The 22,410-nt window shown below is 43.7% G+C and overlaps 1 protein-coding gene across 9 annotated transcripts in view; it reads right to left on the bottom strand.

Annotated features, from left to right (window-relative positions):
• Positions 1 to 20,660, bottom strand: part of Nucb2 (nucleobindin 2) — a 36,237-nt gene extending 15,577 nt beyond the window's left edge. For 4 of the 9 annotated variants that reach the window (XR_003946513.1, XR_378260.2, XR_001785587.2 and 1 more), the window contains exons 1-4: positions 20,528 to 20,659; positions 15,387 to 15,557; positions 3,032 to 3,175; positions 606 to 713 (exon numbers count right to left, since the gene is read on the bottom strand). Coding sequence is in view for 6 of the 9 variants with exons in the window: in XM_006508028.2 (XP_006508091.1) it covers positions 606 to 713; positions 3,032 to 3,175 (252 nt within the window). In the remaining 3 variants the exon portion in view is untranslated. Of the gene's footprint in view, positions 1 to 605; positions 714 to 3,031; positions 3,176 to 15,386; positions 15,558 to 18,913; positions 18,995 to 20,527 lie in introns of all 9 variants that reach the window. The other 5 variants (XM_006508027.2, XM_006508026.3, NM_001360375.1 and 2 more) reach the window with 4 other exon arrangements.
• Between the last annotated feature and the right edge of the window lie 1,750 nt (positions 20,661 to 22,410).

Raw genomic sequence — 22,410 nt, 5'->3', positions numbered from 1 at the left:
CTTATACATGATACTGCAGTGTTGCATATAACCAATACAAGCTACATTTTCAATGCGTATATTACACCTAATGGTATTCTTAGCTGTCCCTACCATATTAACATAAGACACTGCTCACTACCTCCTCTGTTAATCTGGAACTGACCAGGCCCTAACCTGCTCTTCACCTTTGAATAACTTCCTGTTCTCCTCAGAACATGATGCAATCCACTACACTTGCTGTACACAGCTCTCTGCCATCTGGCTCATGACTCCAAAGCCATTATCTGACCACTTGTGGCCTCCACTTCTAACCCCGGAATCCAGCTCCAGAGTATTTGCTAAACATTGTGTGAGTCACAGCCTTTGCATGTTTGGTTCAGACACCATCAAATCTTCCTTCTATAGTTGAGCTCTGACATGATCTCTGCTGGGAAGAATGACTTCCTCTTCCTACTGCTTCCCACTGGCCACGTGTCTATCTTCTACACATCTCTGTAATATAACAGCACGGATCCATACATCCAATCCACTTCTCAGTGTGATTTTCCCCATCTTTTCTACAAAGCTCTCATCTCTAATATTTAGTTCAGCATGTGTCATGTCCACTGTCGAACTCCACTTACCCTTATCTCCTCTATGTCTGCTTTCTGGAGCTTTTCTCTGAAATGTGGATCTGTTTCCAAGACTTCAATCACTTGCTTGAGGTATTCATCATAATAAAGTCCAGTATCCTTTGATACAAACAGTCACAATTCAGAAAGTTTGCCTTAGTCTGAACAGAAAGACCTGAAAGCAACTCCTAGCAGAATGGCACCAAGACAGAATGTCTCTTTGGCAGATGCCATGCAGGAAAAGCTGTGGCAAGCAAGTGAGCTTCCTGGAGGTGGCTCACTGTCTTTTGCATGACTGTGATTGGTATACCCTAGAGAGGCATGGACCCTAGGGACTTTGTCCCAGGATTGCTTCTTGTTGCTGACATGTCTCTCATGCTTGCCATTGCTGTACTCTTCATTTTCTGACATGGTGTGGCTGGGCAAAGAAATACCCTGTCTGCCTGTAACCTGTTATGATTGATTCCTGGGTATGAGCTCATCCTGTTGAGCAAATGTCCTGCAGATCAACATGAAAGATGTTCACTTTCATGAATTACTGCTGTTTAGAAGTAATGACTTTATAGAATTCCTGATTTGATTAAAATAATTTTAGGAAGTTAGAGTAATTGATAGAAAGTTTAAGGAGATATTTTTAGTTATTCTGCCAAAAGATATAACAAAGTTAGAATCAAGAATAGAATGTGCTCCCTCCTCATAAAACAGTAAGCAAATGTTCCATGAGAAGGGGTAAAATGAGCTTCCATGCACTACACGGATGAAAAGAGCAGGAGGAAAAAAATAGTCCCGGAACAAATTAATGATCAAAGAAAACATTCATTCTAGGTCAGGTCCAAGGATGAGGCCACAGGTGTGCATCATGATAAAGCAAGGCCATGAACTAGGACTGGGTAATACTATAAAAACTACTGCTTTGAACTTATAATGAGCTTATGAAATGAAAAAGAGATAAAACTACTACTTTGAACTTATAATCAACAATCCTGCTGTAATATTTTATCTTGTGTAATATTTTATCTATGTCTGAATGAGGTATTTTTTCTTACATAGAAAACTTTGTCTTAGGGCATATAAAAAGGACTAAAGGAAAAAATAAAGTTGTTGGAGTTTGCTCAATCCACCAAGTGTGTATCTATATAGGTATGTGTGTATGTATATATACATGTGCATGTATGAAATTGATGAAACTTGCTTGTTGAAGCTCCCTTTGCTTCATACTGTGTGTGTGTGTGTGTGTGTGTGTGTGTGTGTGTTTGTGTGTGTGTGTGTGTATGTGTGTGTGTGTGTTTGTGTGTGTGTGTGTGTTTGTGTGTGTGTGTTTGTGTGTGTGTGTTTGTGTGTTTGTTTGTGTGTGTGTGTGTGTGTGTTTGTGTGTGTTTGTGTGTGTGTGTGTGCGTGTGTGTGTGTGATTTTCTCCCTTTTTCTTTCTCAACAGCTCCCTAAGAGTTAAAAGAGTTAAGAGTTTCTCACTGGTCACAGAAAGCACCAGCCCCAAGTAATGAAGTTTCTTTTTTTAATCACTTGCTGCTATCAGCAGGAGGCAATTGCCAGAAGCAGCCAGTTCTGGCCCCAGAAGAGTAAAAGAGTTGAGAATTTCAAGCCAGTAACTAGCAGTGCTGGTCTGGAGCCACCAGAGCCTCCAGCACTGGCTCCCTCTCTTTTCTGTTTTAATTACCCGAAGAGATCAATGGAGGACCCCAGAGCTACCAGCTTTGGGCCTGCTGCTGACTCTACATCCCACTTCATTTACCCCGGGTGTCAACGACAGCTTCAACTGTCAAGAGAGAGTTCCAAATAGGGACCAATATCATGGTTTACTACAAAGTAAGTATAAACGTCCTGTAGGGTTTAGAAAGCAAAGTTTTAAGGTTGGGTGTGTGACTAAATGGTAGAGTGGTTGCCAAGAATGCAGAAAGTTCCAGGTTCCATCCTCACCACTGAAAAACAACAGCACAATGGTGTGAATGGGTTTCTGGGGGGTTGGGGGGGGTAAGAATGGTCTCTCCCATGATCATATATTCCCTCCTTAGAAAATAACAGTATTTCTCTTCTGTTACATTAAAAATGTAGTATGATCACTTCTTCTACATACAAATTACATTAAATATCATTGGTCAGTGTTATGTCACCTGATTCCTGGCCAATGACTTTTTACTACTGCTTCAGAAATACTTCCTAAATATGGGACTATGCATGCAGTCAACATTAGCAATACTTCCCGGCCCCTCCACTGGCCGGGATTAATATTCCATGGTCCATCCACTGGACACAATTAATAATACTTCATGGTCTATCCACTGGCCAGGATTAATACTTCACAGTCCCTCCACTGGCCACAATTAACACTTCACGGTCCATCCACTAGCTAGGATTTCACTGAGTGAGTCTCAGCAGTGATCCTCACTTCTGCTGCCATCATAATCCACCCACGTACTTACTGGTGGCTCTATCCTTGCATTTTCCACTGGCTCAGTGTTGTGTACTTTGGTCTTGTCCACATCGATAGGAACAGCTTCCAGAGCGGTCAGCATGCACGGAACCAAGAGAAAACAGTACTGTACTTGGATGATCCTCCACCTCATCTGAAATGGAGAAGTCATTACAGCAAAGTCCTGGAAAGATGCTGCAAGGCTGGAGACATGCGTTCCCAGCGCCACTTCAATCATATATCCATTCCCAAGAGGCTAAATGCAAAACAAACACAAACCAACCAACCAAGAAACACCTCTAGGGAGTGGGATGAAAACAGATGATAAGTTAAAAACTGACATAATAAATCGCCAAAGCAAGTCAGGGGACCACCCAGCAAGATGGCTGAGTGGGGAAAGACAAACACACATAAAGTAAATAAATGCATATAAGAAAACACGATTTTTAAAAAGAAGAAAATTGCCAGGCGTGGTGGCACACACCTTTAATCCCAGCACTTGGGAGGCAGAGGCAGGCGGATTTCTGAGTTCGAGGCCAGCCTGGTCTACAGAGTGAGTTCCAGGACAGCCAGGGCTATACAGAGAAACCCTGTCTTGAAAACCAAAAAAAAGAAGAAGAAGAAGAAAATCAAGGGAGAGCATCATCCTATACTCTGGAGGCTGAGGCAGGAGGGCTGTAAGCCCGAGGTCCGCATAGGCTATCTGGGGAGACCCTACCTCAAAACAGTCAGAGCCTGGTGTGGCGGTGCACAGCTATAAACCCAGCATGTGGAAGGCTAAGTTAGGAAGATCACTGCTGGTCTGAGACCAGCCCGAGCTACACAGTAATTTCCAAGCCAGCCAGGGCACTATAGCAAAAGCCTGTCTCAAAAAACAAAAAAAGAGGGAGGGGAGGGTGTTGACAGGAAAGTACAGGAGAAATGTTCAAAAGACAAGAAACAAAGAACATGAGCAGGTCAGTGCAAGGGGGAGGGGCAGGGAAAAAGATGGAGACATGAGAGGGTAAAGACAGAAGAGGCAGGAGACATAAAACACAGCTTGTTTAACGTGATGGGAGGAATGTACATTTAAACACACGTACACTCCTGTGACATAAAACCACAAAGTGCGCTATTTGTGAGAGGGGGAGGGGCCAGCAAGAGGAGGACTGGTGGGAAAGGGCAGTATCTGTAAGTAGGAACCAAACGGGGCAAAGCGTACGTATGAAAATGTCATAAGTGGCTGGGCGGTGGTGGCTCACGCCTTCAATCCCAGCACTTGGGAGGCAGAGGCAGGCGGATTTCTGAGTTCGAGGCCAGCCTGGTCTACAGAGTGAGTTCCAGGACAGCCAGGGCTACACAGAGAAACCTTGTCTTGAAAACCAAAAAAAAAAAAAAAAAAAAAGAAAGAAAATGTCCTAAATGAACCCACTATTTTGTACACTAGAATATTTTAATTAAAAAACAAAACAAAAAAAAGCAGAAAGAAGGGAAAAAAATGATTAATTACAAAATGCTCAATACAAGGGGGCTAGAGGGCTGGTGAGATGGCTCAGTGGGTAAGAGCACCCGACTGCTCTTCCAAAGATCCGGAGTTCAAATCCCAGCAACCACATGGTGGCTCACAACCATCTGTAATGAGATCTGATTCCCTCTTCTGGAGTGTCTGCAGACAGCTACAGTGTACTTACATATAATAAATAAATAAATCTTTAAAAAAAAATACAAGGGGGCTAGAGAGATGACTCGGTGGTTAGCCATCAGATTGCTCACAATTATGTAACTCCAGTTCCAGAGGACTTTCTGGCTTCCTCGGGCACCAGGCATGCATGTGCTGCACAGACACACTTTGAGGCAAAACACCCCTACACATAGAATTAAAAGTAAACAAATCTTAAATTAATAAATACAACAAAAGGCCCGCAGAGACAATCGACAGTTGAGAGCATTTGCTGCTGTTCAGAGACATCTGGCAACTGACATCTGCCTGCAGCTCCAGCTCCAGGGAATTTGATGCCCTCTTTTGGCCTCTGTGGGCACTGCATGCAAATGTACAGGCAGACACAGATCCATGAACATATAAAAATTAAAAACAAATAAACAACTACAATGAAAGCATTAGTGAAAAACCAGGCAGGCTGTCAAGATGGCTCAGTGGGTAAAGAAGGCATTTCCTATCAAGGCTGACAAACTGAGTTTGGTCCCTGGGACCCATATGATGGCAGGAGAGAACTAACCACGAAAAGCCATCCTCCTGCCTCCACAGGTATCCCATGACCCAAGTGCACACTCAGAGAATGAATGAATGAATGAATGAATGAATGCTTAAAAGACAGCTGGACTGTGATAGTTCATGTCTTTAATCCCAGCACTTCAGAGGCAGAGGTGGACAGATCTCTGAGTTTGAGGCCAGCCTGGTCTATATAGATCAAATTCCAGGACAGGAAGGGCTGCACAGAGAAACCTTGTCTCCAAAAACAGAAACAAAAACAAACAACAGCCAATAGTGTCTTTCAATTAAATTGCAGTAAAATACCAAATGGGCCAGGTGTGGTAGCACATCCCTGTAATCACAGAACTCAAGAAGCAGAGGCAAGAGGATTGCAGCAAGATCGTGGCCAGCCTAGTCTACATAGCAAGTTCCAGGCCAATCAGGGCTACACAGAAGAGACTGTTTGAAAAACACAATAATGAAAAAGTGTGTCTATCAGGAAGAATGTTGGAGAGGTTTCTGTAGTGTACTGATTATTATGTCCATCTCTTACACGTAGGATGTCATGGGGTTAAAACAGAACAAAAGATTTCAAATATCTTAAATACAATTGTTCAAGTTTTATTGTTTCCATAAGGATCCATAGCCCTAGTCTCCTGCAAGGATCAGAAAGAGAACATATTTTACACATACAGGCTTATGAAAGGGAACAAATCAAGAATAATGTTAAGAACATCAACAGCACAGAGGAAGGTACGCAGGAAACAGACGCAGTAGTCAGAAAGCCATAGAGCAGGGCTGAGACCTGGAGGGACTGACACAACGCGACAGCTACCTGTAAGGAGCCTTTGCAGAAATGCAAATCCCCAGGGCCTTTGCTGGCCTCGGAAACCAGAGACCCCAGTCTTTATGGAGTCCTGTAGCTAATTCTGCAGCATTAGAAACCACTGCCCTTCCACACATTGCCTGTCTGCTCTACTGTACAGAATGCTCATCTCCAAGGTAGCTTAGGGGCTGAGGCAGTAGAGCACTTCCCAGACATGCATAGGATCCTGCGTTCCAACCACAGCCCTGAGGTAGGGGGCGGTGTTCCCATGTTTGTGTGTAGATGGGGAGTGGTGCACATGCATGTGTGTGCTTACATGCATGTGGTGGTCAGATACTTCAGAAGCTGTCCACCTTGTTTTCTGAGACATGGTTTCTTGCTGGGTCCTGGAACTTGCTAGGTGGACTAGGCCGGCTGGCTAGGGAATCTTCTTGTCTTCACGGCCCCCGTGCTGTGATTACAAGCATTTGCCACCCAGCCTGGCTTCTTACATAGGTTCTGGGAGTCAAACTCAAATCCTCATTCTTGCCTAGCAAGTACTTTACCAACCAAACTATCTCGCCACTGACAGCTGTAGCTGTGTTATCACAACTCAGTCACTGGACACTTTTAACTTGGAGGTCACGTAGCCAGGCTGGCCTCAGACTTTCTGAGTAGCAGAGGATGACCTTGAATTCTTGCTCCTCCTGCCTCTTGCAGGTCTGGACCCTCACAACCAGCCGGACCTCAGTATTCTTTAAGTTTGTAAATCCCACCATCAAATTAGTGGGTAAGATAGAGATTCTTCTCAGATACCTAATCAGAAATACCAATTGCTCATGCTCAAACCAACTGTAGGAAATTACTAGGCTAAACAATTTACAAATACCTTTACATTAAACTTCTAGTTGAATAGGGCTTACTGTACAAGCCTGACATCATACTGGTAAAGCAAGAGGCTAGCTCCAGTGCTCAGACACACACACACACACACACACACACACACAAAACCAACAGCAAGGATAGCACAGATCAAATCTAGAGAAAACTGAAAAAAGAGAAAAATCTAAGAGATTTCCCTGGAAACAGAAGGCTCCGCCCGAAGGCCCAGCTTGCTTCCGGAGGCAGGAACAATACTCAGGCTGAGACACTGATGGGCCTGTGTTCTTTCATTCTGGGTTGTTTTGGTTTTTACATGGCTAAGACAATTCATCATTGTATGTCATTCAAAACCAAAAGCTATTTTGCTTTTTAGGAATTTTAAAAAGCCAAAGGCTGAGATTTGTAAGGAGAAATCTGTGTATTTAAATCAAATATCATAATAAACACAATCAAGGGGAAAAAACACATATTATACGATTTGATCCATGTAAAATGCCCCCAACAGGCAAATCCCTAGAGAAGGAGATTATTACTGCTTACAGCTGCTGGCAGCAGGAGAGAAAAGCAGAAGATCCCCAGGGGGAAGATTTGTTTAGTGGGGAGGAGTATGTGTTAAATCAGAAAGAGCTGACGTGGTGCAGCATTAGAGTGCCCCAGACACCAGCCAAGTGGACACTTTACATGAAGATGGACGACAGCTCGTGTGGTGACCCATGCTGTAATTCCAGCTTCTGGAGGCTGAAGCAGAAAGACTGAGCCTGAGGCCTAGACTACGTGACTGGACTGCATAGTGAGGGTGTGTGTGTGTGTGTCTGTGTGTGTGTGTGTGTGTGTCTGTGTGTCTGTGTGTGTAAATTACATGATATAGAATCATCTTTCAATTTTACAAAAAAGAAACACAGCAAAATGTCGAGCTAAATGTTTTTAATGTGAAGGAAGAAAATATAAATGGCACTATACTAGCCATGATTTATAATTTTCCATAATCTAAATTCTATATTCTTAACACATTCATTTTTTATTCTATCTCTATCAGAGAAAAAACATGATCTTCTTTCTTTGTAATTTCTTTGATAATTCTGTCAATTTTTACAAGGTTACACAAATTTACATTTTTCTAGCCCTCTGCCAGACTTTACTATTTGAGTGACTTTGTGTCTGAGCCCAATCTTATTTGAAATTAGTTGTGCTCCTATTAGTGTGTTAATATATAAGCATGTACAAGTATATACATGTACACAGTTTTGTATATCTGACAACCTCTGCTTTCTTCTTGTTTTTATTTGTTTATTTATTTACTATGTGTATGTGTGCATGTGTGTTCACATGTGTCACACTGAATGTGTGAAGATCACAGGACTTTTAGGAGTCCGTTTTCTCCTACCACTATACAAGTCCCCTTTCAACCTTCTTTCCTTTTTCAATTTCTTTTAGATTTTTTTTTCCTCACATGTTTTGCCTTCGTGTGTGTCTATGCACCACACGTGTGCACTGCCTGGGGAGCTCAGAAGAGGGGGTTGGATCCCCTGGAACTGGAGTTACAGAGAGCTGTGAGCTGCCTTGTGGGTTCTGGGAACCAAACCTGGGTCTTCTGCAAGAGCAGCAAGTGCTCCTAACCACTGAGCCATCTTCCCAGCCACATCTGCCTTCTAATGCAAATATTTCCTGTTTAAATTTACTCAGATCACTGAGTCTATACTTAAGCAACTTGATACAGGATTATTTAGCTTAATATCTTAAAAGTCAGGGATTGTCTTTCAATTAACTGAAAAATACTGATTGACTAGGAGGTAACAGCAATCTGGCTATACTACCTGAATGTCATAAAAGTCATTGCAGTTTTGACGTTATGTCAGTTTTTCTTAATGTCATATCATCAAACTTTTTGCATTATCATTATGTCTTACTGGTCACTATTTTCAAAAGGATTAAACTAAGTCAGACCCAGAGTTGCACAAGTGTGACCATAGGACTCAGAAGGCTGACACAGAGCTTGAGGCCACCCTGGGCTACAAACAAGAAAGGGTTGCAGCCATAGCTCAACGGTGAGCGCTTGCCTAGCATGCATGGAGCCCTAACTCAATCTCCAGACCTGCTGGGCCGGGAAGTGGGGGTTGGAGAGGAGGGCTGTAGTGTGGCATTCAAGTGCTCTTCTGTAAGCAGAGAAAATGAGGCAGCTGACAGAGGTGAGCAACAGTGCTGGCAGAGGAACAGCCTGACCTTTTCATTTATGGGCACTAATTGCTTTACCAGACTTTAGACAGGAAGCTACTACACAAAGCTGTGTTACTCTATGTTCTGAGACACACACACACACACACACACACATTCCCTACGAGCAGCCATGGTGCACTGTTGAGGACAGCAGAAACCGACTGCAGGTCCCAAGTACTGGGCTGACAGGGTGGATGTGGTCATCTCCAAGGCAGATACGCAAATGTCAAACTGTCAATAACGTCTTCCTAACGCTGAGCAGATGTTTCATAACTTCCAGCGGCGTGCGACATAAGAAAAGGACAGAGGACATAACTCGGCGGCAGAGTATTTATCCAGCATGTGCCATGTGCTGGGGAAGGTTTGACCTCAGTACCACAGGGTGAAGTGGAGAGGCAAAGCTGATTTCAGTCAATGGGAAAGGCTGACAAACTGCTCCTAATGTTCTCTCGCATGCCTCCAAATAATACACTAACTAACCCTAAAGGGGAAAGACACAGGCACAAGAGCTTGTGCTCTTTTGAAACAAGGTCTTATGTAACCCAGGCTGGCATCAAACTCACAGTGACATTTAGAGATAAGCTGGCCTAGGTAACCAAGGATGGCTTTGAATTTCTGATTCTCCTGCCTCAACCCGCTGGAGTGCTGAAATTATAAGTGTACACCGTCATGCGCAGTTGGACGTTGAACTTGGCTTTGTGTGTGCTAGGCAAGCACTCTGCAGACTGAGCTACTTCCCGGGCCCACTTCCTTTGGTTTCCACAGACTTGTTTTCTGGAGTGTCCATTCATCAGCCCATGCAAGATAGTTCAGTAACTACTAGGAACATGTCCACGGTTCAAGACTCTCTTCGAGAACACCAAATCTAGTGACTGCACACGCTAGGATTGAATCCAGGGGCTTCCTGCATCAAAGCAGGCACTCTAGCAACTAAACTGCATCTCCAGTCTATGAATGGGTTTTCATAGCACTCCACGGAAGGACTCTCGGAGAAATAGCTGGCCAAGGTTTGCTGACACGTTACATTCAAAACTACAAGGCAGCTTCCCAAAGATGTTCCAGGGAGCTCTTGTGGGGGTGGGCGAAAGGAAGAGTTGCTAAATCCGGCTTGAAGAACCTGGTCCAACCTGCCGGGCATGTTCACTTAGCTCCTGGGGCGTTCTGATATGATGTGTCTGAGCAGCTAAGGAACAGGACACCTGGGAAAGAACACGTTGGTGCTGTTCCTCCACAGCTGACAGCTGTCAGGGCTTCTGGTTCACAAACAATTAAAGGAAATCTGAAAGCCCTCTGCCAGCTTATGCTAACACCAAGAGAGCCCCAATACCAACGCTTGTGAAGTTCAAGTTACAGGATTAGAAGAAACTCCCAGGCAATGGAGTCTGACAGGAAACAAAGATAGGCTGGAGAGACTATGCAGCAGTTAAAAGCCCTGATTGCTCTTCCAGAAGGCCAGAGTTCAGTTCTTAGCACCGAAAATCACAACTGTCTGTCTGTACCTCCACCCCAGGGGATCAGACACCCTCTCTGTCCTCCTTGGGTTACTGCATGCACGTGATACCCAGAAATACAGGCTAAACACTCATTCATAAAATAAAATTTAAAAATCAAATAAATCTCTTCTAAAGATGTATTTATTATGTAGTGTTCTGCCTGCATGTATATCTGCTTGCCAGCGGAGGGCACCAGATCCTATTACAGATGTTTGTAAGCCATCATGTGGTTGCTGGGGAATTGAACTCAGAATCTCTGGAAGAGCAGCCAGCACTCTTAACCTCTGAGCCATCTCCCCAGCCCCATAAGTCTTTTTATAAATGCTGTGCAAAACCTGTGTATCTAAATTAATCTGTAGAAGCACTTTCGGGAACGAAATGGACTGTGCATGATAAATCATGCCGCGGCTGGCTCGGTTTTCAATGGCAGCATTTTGTTTCTATATGCCATAATGGTCATGTGTCCTACCAGTGAAACACAGGAATCCTACGTGTGAACGCTACCATCCTCTTCAGGACGTTCTGCTTGCCTTGCCTTTTAATAGCTACTGCCTCTCCTTATTGCAGAGCTCCGAGGTGACCCGCAGAAGTCAGTGCTCGCCCTCCACCCCCTTCACATCATCAGGCTTCTCAATGAGCGCCTTTCCCTGCTGAGCTACAGAGACGGTCATCTTGTTCACTTCTTTCTGATCAATGGAAACCATTCTAAACGTATTTTCCCCCTCTACTAGATTCTAATCTTTTAGTGCTCATTCTAGATGTAACCAGAACAATTAACTTAAACATGGCTTAGTTCCTTAATAAAGACTCAGAAATGTCAACTGTCGCCCTAACAGAGGAAATGGAAAGTGTTCGAGTACATTAGGTAGAAGAGTAATGACAGGAAAAAAAAATCGCTTTAAAAATGTTGAAAGTGACAGATCCAGTTACGGACTTCCATCGACTAGAAGATGTGGGAATGTTGCACATGATTGCAGAGGAAGGACAGCCGACAGGAAGAAGGGGTGTGAGCTAGTTTCCTTCCCTGACCAGGTTTCCTTTATCACCCTCTTCTTCCCTAAGGACGACACAGAGCTTGAAAGGAGACAGTGCACCAACTGCTGAACAGCAGACAAAGCTAAACACTACAAGCTGAGAGTTGACTCTAACAACAGGATAACATGAAACCCATTCAACTCACTGGATAGCCCAGGTTGGCCTCAAATTCACAGCATTCCTGCCTCTCAGCCTTCCCAGTGCTGAGATTACAGGCAGGAGGCCCCCAAGTCTAGTATGGTGTAGTATGATGTGAATTTTGTTGTGGTGGTGGTGGTGGTTGTTGTTACATGTTGAGACATATAACCCAGATTGCCCTGAACTTACTATATAGCCAAGGATGAAGTTAGACTCCTGATCTTTCTGTCTCCATCTCCTGGGTGTTAGGATTACAGGTGTGCACCTCCACACCCAGTTTATAAGGTGCCAGCAATTGAACCCAGGGCTTGGTGCATGCCAAGCAAGCACTTGACAAATAAGCTACATCCCTAGCCCTATGATATGACAACATGAAAAGTACAGATGCAGAAGGAATCAGAGCCTTCTCCTATGTATCCAGTAAATCCAAAACAAGCCTCCCAAGTCCAGAAAAACAACTCAAAGCTGTGACTCACACAGAGACAGATTTCTTAGCTGTGAAATCACTCAAGTAGTGAAGAGGTTATCCAATTAAGAGTATAAACTGTGTAAATGTGTGTATGAGAGATAGATAGGTAAGTAGGTTGGTAGGTACATAGATCAGATTGATGGATGGAAGGATGGATAGATGGATGGATAGATAGATAAATAATACCATATGGTGGTATGTTCACATGCAAGGCAGAGGAGCTGGGACTACAGGTACATAAGGGATCATGTCTCACTTTTTACCTGAGTTCTGGGGATTTGAACTCAGATCCTCTTGCTTGCATACCAAGCCTTCTTAGTCATTGAGTCATCTTCCTAGCCCCACCCCTGCCTTTGTGAATCTGTTTCCTTTATTTTTCCTTTTTAATTTTCCCCTGTTAATTAATCCCCACCCCCATTTGCTCTTCTTTTTTATTTTAAGGCTGACATGTGGGTGGTGGGACTGGAATCCAGGTCCCAGGAAGAGTGGCCAGTGCTCTTAACTGTGGAGCCTTCTCTCCAACCCTGAAAAAAAAAAATGTTTTTAACTGAGCTGAGCCCAGCACATGGGAGGCTAAAACATGAGGATGGCAGCAAGTTTGAGGCTAGCCTGGGCTACAAAGTAAGACTGTATTAAACCACAAAAGCAAAACAAAAGATAAGGACTATTCAAGAGGTATTCAGGAACAGACATATTTAATTGGATGACTCAAATGTCAAATGCATTTGAAAACCCTGTAAGATGCTCAGAAGGTAGTGTAGTTGGAAAAGAGTCTGCTTAGCCTGCTAGCCATTCAGGACTGAAGAAAACTAGGCATGGTGGTTCCTGCCTGTAATGCCAGCACTAAAAAGGTAGAAGATGAAGGATCAGAAATTCAAAGTCATCTTCGGTTCCACAGTGAGTCTAAGACCAATAGGAATCTGTGTAGCACCATGCCTGGCCATGCCCACGTATTTAAGAGGAAGAGCAGAAGAGCTTGTGAAAATGCAAACACACTTCATAGAAATAAAACCTTAATCTCTCTTTATCTCCATCCTATAAACACTGAACAACTGATTGAATCTTTACATTCTTTCTCGATTAAAATTCCATTCCCTGGATTGCTGTTTCATTTTCTCAAGGTTGTTCATTTCAATTCACTTTTTTTTTTACACTAAAATAATGCCAGTTGAGCTTTCTATCCCAGGCCAGCCTCCACTCCTGATCCTCCAGCCTCTACCAGCCTCCGAAGTTCTAGGATTACAACTGTGTCCTATCAGAGCTGGTCGTCCGAACTATTTTAAGTGATAAAGCATGGTATGTCTGTAAATTATTTACAGGGAAAAATCTGAAAAGAAATACTGTCATGCCCCAGGGCTAGGAGTATATAGGTAGCTCCATATAGAGGGTTTGAAGAGCATGAGTAAGGCCCTGGCTTCAACTCCTAACACTGGCCCCTGAACTGGTATACTTAAATAAGTTATGCAAGGGGCAGTAGAAAAACTTTCATGCCAGGTAAGTGCTAAGTGACTTTAGACAATCAATTCCTTTCAACTAGCAAGCCAGGCAAACATATGTCCTGTGTGATTATCCTGAATACAAAGACTACACCAAGAGGGGTCACACTCATCAACAGTCACTTCTGATGGCAGGTTAAGCGGCAATCTTGGGGAAAGGTCTCTATCGTTCTAGTGTCTTGCTTCCAGACAGGCCCGCAGTTTCATACGTGTCAGCTTGCCTCTGAACAACAAACATCCACTGAACATTCATGGGTGGTTGTTTTTAAACAACCAGAACAAATCTCCAAACAAGAGGAAAGTGCCTTTATAATGAATCATAGAACAAAAGAAAAGGAGGGCACATGCCTGTAATCACAACTCCAGAGGCAGACTAGTTCAACAGCCTGGCTAGATTTTGAGTTCCAGACCAGCAAGATCCCGTCTCAAAAAAAAGACAAATTAGGAGAAAGAAACGACCTGAGAAAATAGCAGAAATGCAATTCAGCAAACAGACTACCTCTTTCTCCTGGCAGCATTCAGACCAGAAGGTCTGCTCCCATCACCAAGGCTGTGTAAGACAATGCCAAGGGCCTTAAGCTCAGAAAGGAGAGGAGGGAAGCTCTATCTGCGGCAGAGAGTTCTGCTTCTCCATTGATATCCAAACCATTCCTTCCTTCTCAGTAGCATAAAGCCCATCCATTCAGCTATGTTTCCTTGAAGTCTTGGTTCAGGGAGTCTCCAGAGAGACAGAATGCATTCTTCTTTGTCTTTGCCTGGCTGCCTGGAACTCCACTGTAACAGTAGAGGTCTAGAAGCCATCATTGCCATTGAAGACCAGAGGAACCTTAGGGGCAACAGATCAAGAACTAGAAGGTGAGGCTGCAGTCAACTTTATGAAGTCCTGTTGCCTATTATAAGCTATGACTTCAAAAACTCTTTTAGGGGCTGGAGAGATGATTCAGCCCTAAGAACACTGGCTGCTCTTTCACAAAACCCCAATTCAATGCCCAGCATCCATGAAGCTGTTCACAACTGCCTGTAACTATTCCAGGGCATCTGACACCCTCTTCTGGACTCTGAGGGCACCAGACATACACACGGTGCACAGACATGAATGCAGGCAAAACACACCAATACACATAAAGTAAAATAAAATTTAAATTTATAAGGCAGAATTATTTTAGGGACTGAAGGGATGGCTCAGTGCTTAAGAGCACACACTGTTCTTAACCCAAGTTCCATTCTCAACACCCGTGTTAAGCGATTCACAATCACTTGCAATTCCAGCTCCAAGGGCATCAGATTCCTTTGGCCTCTGAGGACACACACACAAACACACACAAACACACGTGCGCGCGCACACACACACACACACACTAATAAATAAATGGGTAAAATATTTTTTAAAAGAAAAATTACTTTAATCAGGGTATGGTAATGAATGCCTCCATCCCATCACACAGGTGGCTGAGGCAGAAGGATTGCTGTCAGCTCAAGGCCAGCCGGGGCCACATAGTGAGTTCTAGACCAGCCTGGGCTACATAGTGAGACTCTATCTTTCCTTCCTTTCCCCCTGGTCTCTTCCCAGTGTTTATTTGCTGCTGGCTGCCATAGTTGGTTTCTGTTTGTTACAGAAGACGATTTTTCACTGAACACTTACCTTCAGACAGGCCAAGGTTTTATCTTTTTTATTATTTAATTTTCTCTTTCTTGCACAGATGAGGCCACTGAGATCTCAGGTGGTAAAATAATCTACACAATATTAAGTTTGTAGAGATCAGGACTTGGCTCCTGGCCCAGGATTTTCCCTTGAAAAACTGACTGGTGTGTTCTAAATGGAGAAAGAGAGATTAAATATAACAATGAATTATAAATGCATTCTTATTTAGTGGGAAAAACACACAAGAATGTGTGCTATTAAATACATAGTATGAAAATAGTATAAAAGAAAAGTATCAAATTAGCAGGATTTGGTGGCCCATGCCTTGAATTCTAGCACTAGAGGCAGAGGCAGGAGGATCTCTGGTGAGTTCAAGGCCAGCCTGGTTTACATAATGAGTTCCAAGATAGCCGGGGCTATGAAGAGGATCAGGTCTCGAAAATCTTTTAAAAAAAAAAAAAAAGAGTATCCAATTTTTATGACCTCTCAAAGTACTGATAAAATAGACAAAGGACAGAACAAACAGATCTTGTGTACAATGGCTAAGCTGTTCTGCCCTGGAAAGAACTCAAGATAAGAGCATAAGGCTTTCTCAGCAAACAGATAAACTTTAAGATATACAGTTAGGGGTTTGAATGAGAATGGCTCCCTTAGGTTCAAACATTTAAATGCTTATGGAATAGCACTATTTAAAAGGACCAGGAGGTATGGCCTTACAGGAAGAAGTGTGTCACTAGGGGTAGGCTTTGAGTTTTCAAAAGCCCAAGCCAGGCCCAGTGGTTCTCTCTTGCTGCTGCATGTGGATCCAGATGTAGAACTCTCAGTTCCTTTTCTAGCATCTGCCTGCCTGATACCATGCTCCCCACCAGAATACTGGACTAAACCTCTGGAACTGTAAGCAAGGCCCAGTTAAATGTTTTCCTTTATAAGAGTTGCCACGGTCATGGTGTCTCTTCATAGCAACAGACCATTGGCTTAGACATAGGTAACGTCTTCTTTTAAAAAAAAAAGTATTTGTTTTTATTTTATGTGTACATGTGGGTGCCTGCATGTAAGTACCCATGTGCAACATTTGCATCCCTGTGGTCCTGGAGACCAAAATTGGAGTTATAGCCACCATGAGGGTACTGGGGACCAAACCAGGTCCCCTACAAGAGCAATAAATACTCTTAACCTCAAGGGGGCTATCCAGCTCCAAGGATAACTTGTTCTGTTAAATCCTTAGCTGGAAAGCCAGGTATGGTACTACCGACCTGTTGATCCAGCATGATGTAGAAAACAGAAGGATCAAGGCTATCTTTAGCTATATAGTAAGTCTGGGGCCAACCTGGGCAAAATGAGATTATTTCCAAAAGAAAAGAGAAAGAGAAAGAGAGAAAGAGAGAAAGAAAGAAAGAAAGAAAGAAAGAGAGAGAGAGAGAGAGAGAGAGAGAGAGAGAAAGAAAGAAAGGAAGGAAGGAAGGAAGGAAAGAAGGAAGGAAGAAAGAAAACTAAACAATTAACAAATTCTTAACTTAAATATTTCTTTATAATTACTTACCACTACTTGAAAACAGTTAACTTGGAGATGATAGGGTGGATTAATGGGTAAAGGCGCTAGCCACCAAGCTTGGCAAACCTGAGACCCAGAAACCACATGGTAGAAATGAACTAACTTTTGAAAGTTGTCCTCTGACCTTCCACATGAATGCCATGGTACACACATACAAAAATAAATATTATAATTATCTTTAACTAACTTGACCTGTTTGTCACAGATATACTGCTATTTATTATTATTATTATTATTATTATTATTATTAATTATATGTGTATGTGCCTACTTATTTGTATGTGCACCAAATGCATGTAGGTACCTACGGAAGCCAGAGAAGGGTGTCAGAGCCACTGAAATGGAAGTTATAGGCAGTTGTGACCAACCTGATATGGGTTCTAGGAACTGAACCCTGATCCTCTGCAAGAGCAGCAAGTGCTCTTAAGCACTGAGCCATCTCTCCTTGCCACAGATATAAAACTCAGTTCATTTCAACGCCTTCTCTGAAACCCCCTTACATAAGACAGGATGTACATGATTAAATTCAATGCTGAAAGTATTTCTATGCAGTCTGCAAAGAAAATAAGCAAATCAAACCTCTTCAAATTTTAGTAACGGGTGTCTTTGGGCAGTGTATTTAATATAAGACTGTCGGGGGGGGGGGGGTTGGAGAGATGGCTCAGTGGTTAAGAGCACTGACTGTTCTTCCAGAGGTCCTGAGTTCAATTCCTAGTAACTACATAGTGGCTCACAGCCATCTATAATGGGGTCTGATGCTCTCTTCTGGTGTGTCTGATGCACCAGTGTACTCAGATATATACAACAAATAAAATCTCTGAGGGGGGGAGGAGGGAGGGGAGGAGAGGGGAGAGGGGAGGGGAGGAGAATTTGCAGGTTACATTTTGTACATGACTTCAATACAACATGGTAAAAACAAAGAAAGAAACGGCACATTGAACCTTGAGCCTCTTTCCTTCACTTGAGAGTTACTTGCACTTCTCTTCCTCCCCCCCGCCCCCCGCCCCGTGCTGGGAATTGAATGTATGCTAAGATAGAGCTCCATTCTTAGTCTGAAACTTGATTTTCTGAGTCTTGATTTTCCTAACTATAAAACTGGATTAAAATGGGATGTGGTGTCTACTGCCTATAATCCTTGAATTCAGGAGAATTAGGAGAATTGCCTTAAGTTTGAGGTCAAACTTGGCTACATAGTGAGTTCAGGACAGCCTGGGCGACAATGAAACTCTGCCTCAAAAAAATTAAATAGGTATAAATTATTTTCAACACATGTTTTGTGTTTTACTTTTTATGTATTTATTTTATGCATGTGCACACGAGCTCCATGACACTTAAGTAAAAGTCAGAGGAACACTTGGGGGAGTTGGTTCTTTTTCCACCTTGACATGGGTTACGGGATTGAACGTGGGACATCAGGCTTAGCAGCAAGCACCTTTTCCCTCAGAGGCATCTTGCCAGCCCTTCAATGTGTTTTAAAAACCAGCACTTGACCCTTCCAACTCCCAAATACTCAAGAAATATTTTGCAGACACCAGTCACTAAAAGTGTCCTTAGGAAGTAGGCCACAAGTTTAACATACATTATTGTACTGCTGTCTGCAGTGACACACACAACATATCCTAAAACAAAGACACCAGAACTAACGCCCATAATCAATAACTACTGATTTGAAAAGTGTCCCAATTGCCTTCTTATGATTACATTTCACTTTGTATTTAGTGAACACAAACGAACCTGGCAAAAGTCATGTCAACATCTGTAATGCCAGCACTCAGAAGGCTTAAACTGAAAGGTGGAGACAGAGGATCCATAGAGATCCTTGGCCAGATACTCTGCCAAATAGGTGAGTTCCAGGTCTCAAAACATAAGGTGGGAAGTAATTGAAGACATCTGAAATGGGCCTCTAGCCTATACACACACACACACACACACACACACACACACACACACACAGTATGAAATGAACAGTAAGTACCTTAGGGAACAGAGGAGAGTAAATGCGACAGGGGCTCCACCACAGAGCAGTGGGTAAATGAAAATAGCCTAAGAACAGCATCTGTAAACCCACAAGGAGGCAGAGAGGAATTGTTACAATGTATTTATGGATGTTTTAAAGGACACCTTGCAGAAGCTGGTGCCCCCTTCTACCCTATGGGTCACTGGGACCAAACTCAGAGGGAGATCAGGCTTGGCTGCGGGCGCCTTTATCCACCGAGTCATCTAGATGGCTCTTGGAAATGAATTTTTGACCCACATCAGACAAACCTAATGATGGAGAGTCCTGTGCTCACCTAATAACTAGAGTGATACTATCTGAGATTTCATTTGTAATCCTAAATTTCCATTATTTTAATGTGCAACCCTGTTAATTGTGTTAACCAAGGAACATGTGTTGGAACATGGACCATTATTTGTTGAATTTGAGTTTTATAGAACCATAACACAGCTTATGTGAGGGAAAACTCCTGATACAATTTCTAAGATAAAATAATCTGAGCATTACTCAAGTCCAGTTTCTTAACAAAACCAGCCAGGGAAGACCTTAAGAAGCAATTTAAATAGCCAAAGGCTCCCTGGTCCAAATGCCTGGTAGAATACTATCACCTCTTGACAATTCTTTGGGACAATCATCTCAACATTTTAAGCTTTCCTGTAGGGAAATCCCAAAATTAACTGTAACTCACTATAACAAATATTTTCATTTAAGCCCCGTATCCTCCTGCCTCAGGCTCCCCTAACAGCTGATATTGTGTGAGTCACCACTTTCCTGCCTTTTGTCAAAATCAGGATGATTGGGGAGGGGGATAAAATGTATATTATTTATCCACAGTTTCTTAAATAAGAAACTTAGATGATAGCACTCGGCATTCAATTGTGTAAAAGGTACATTAACCCGTGTAAAAGGTATAAATTATCAGAACAAGGGTTCCTGTTCATTTTCATTCTCTTCCCCTCCACCCCTTTCTGATTTTGCAAAATAACTGTCTGGTAAGACTGCTGTCTGTATCAACCACAATAACCACACCAGCCCACGGAGGTAACATTCAGCAGGTGCAACAAGAAAGTAACATCTTTCTCTTCCCCCTAAATCAAAATGTATCCTCTTTCACCTAATTTGTCACTTTGGGGCAAACGATACTACAGCTGGCAGGAACTTTCTCCTTAGTGGCAGATGCTGGTTTCACATACCCCGGGGAAGAGCTGTGTTCCTGGGCCTAGCTTTGCTCCACAACTGGAGGGGGGCGGGGGGGCGCGGAGCATCAGCCGGGAATCGATAGGTCCAGAGACCTCACCAGTGGGCGAGCCCCTCGCCCACGTACCCCGCCCCAGTCTGGGTCCAGCACCTACTCTGCCTGCTCGTGCTACCCACCCGGAAGAAAAGCTCAAGCGCTCTGTAGCTAGAAGAGTGGTGGAGTGGACCCGACGCCTCCGGCTTCAGCTGGGAGACCCTCCCCAACCTTGCCCGCCCAGAACTCGGCCCTCCATGCCCACAACCATGGGCAGGGCAAGAACAGACCTGCGCCCTCTCTTCTGTGACCCGTCCAGCCTCCTCGAGGCTGGGATCTACACCCTGCTCCGCGCCACTGACCTTCTCTGCAGGGTCCCGGCGCGCGAGGCTAAGCCGACTGATGCCCGCCGCGAGCACACCAGTTTTCCCTGCCCACGGCCCTCCGCCTTGCTCTGATCCACAGCCTAATGCGTGCCCGCCTCCTGGTTGCCATGGTGACTGCCTCCTCCCCCCACAGCCGCTAATTGGTCCAGCTCCGGATCGCGGAGGACTCCTATTGGTGAACTGGTCCAGGGACGCGCCTACGCGAAGGCGCTTCTGGAAGAACTAGCCAAGAGGGACGTGGCGCTCTCCGAAGCGTGAGGAAGCCGCGCCTCTTCCTTCCCTTGCTGTCTTAGACTAGCTCTTAGTGCATGGCTTAGTAGGGTGAAGTGATGCCCGGGGATCCCCCACAAAATCTTAGGGTTTGCCAGGTTCTTGGTCTCTGGCATGAGCCTGCAGCGCCCACAGTGGTGGAGAAAAAAGTGGTAGCCCTCTTGTGAGTCTTGGAGAGCCTCTTTCCTGCAGGGACTCAGACTGGTATTTAACGTACCCCCACCCTCCTTATCGTGGTCCCTGAGTCCCTGTGACTTAATAGCATTTACCTCTCAGATACAGATTTTTCTTCTCTCTGCCCCGTGGAGTCAAGACATCTTCAACACATTTAACATTAACAACATTTTAACCGTGGGGCATTTTGTACGTGCTTGGAGGGTAGAAAAGCTTTAGAGCCTTGGAGCTGGTTTTGAAGCGTGAGTGCCAGTTACTCGCACCTGACTGATTTTTAGGGTGTTTTGTTTTGTTTTGTTTTGTTTTGTTTTGTTTTTCAACCCAAAGAAAAAGGTCCTAGGTTGTGTACTGACTGGCTGGTCTCCTTGCTGCAACGAAAAATACTAAGAAAAGCAGTTAAAGAAGGAAGAGGGGTTTGGTTTGGTTTGGTTTGGTTTGGTTTGGTTTGGTTTGGTTTGGTTTGGTTTTGGGGTTTTGCTTGTTTGTTTTGCTCACAGTTTAAGGGTGTGCTTCAGTACAGCAGTAGAAGAAGCTTGAGGCAGCTGGCACAAGGTATCAGGAAGCAGAGAGAGACACACGAATGCTGGCACTTAGCACTCTCGCTCGCTCGCTCTCTGTCTCATTCTCTCTATCTCTAGTTGGTTGAATCTACAAACGAAGAACCCACAGATCCAGGGGAGGGTAGACTGCAATGGAAACCACTGTTAGCAAGACACAACGTGGGTTAATGGCTGTGTGCACCATTAGAGATCAGACTTCTCTCTTGCAACACTCAACTTTTCTAACCCATCCTAAAGAAGGTATCAGAGCACTATGCTTCCATTTCCTTGTGTATAAAATGGGGTCAGTAACAGCCACACACACACACACACACACACACACACACACACACACACACTTACAGTCTATAAAAAAGAGTCAGTCACATTGTACTAACTCGGCCATTCTTGGGATGGTGACTAAACCAAAACCTCAGCCTCTAGATTTTAACTCTTATCCACACCTCTCGTCCACTTACTTTGAATAATATCCCAAAGCTAAGCTCCTTTTGTGTTTTAGAATGTTGTCCATTTTTTGTTTTGTGGCTCTGCTTCCACTGAGGGATTGAGAGCAGAGACATATGTTTAAAAAAAAATGAACAAGTTGAATGTAATGACACTTGAAGAGGATAAAAGATTATGTTATAGGCACACTAAATTTCAACTTGAGAGATATTACCTACATCCTAAGAATCGTTAGTAATCCTGTAATATTTGAGTTGATATTCCACCCCAGCACTGTGGGAATTGCTAGACTCACTAGGCACGGTGGTCCCCACGCCTTCAGGATTAGCATATGGTAGATGGAAACAAAAGAATCGGGAATTCCAGGCCAGCCTGAGCTCTGTAAGAACCTGCCTTATGAAACAAAAACAA

This window comes from Mus musculus, chromosome 7 (genome assembly GCF_000001635.26).
Source record: "Mus musculus strain C57BL/6J chromosome 7, GRCm38.p6 C57BL/6J".
NCBI lineage: Eukaryota > Metazoa > Chordata > Mammalia > Rodentia > Muridae > Mus > Mus musculus.
The sequence above is the reverse complement of the archived record's forward strand: the minus strand, read 5'-3'. Positions and strand labels throughout refer to the sequence as shown.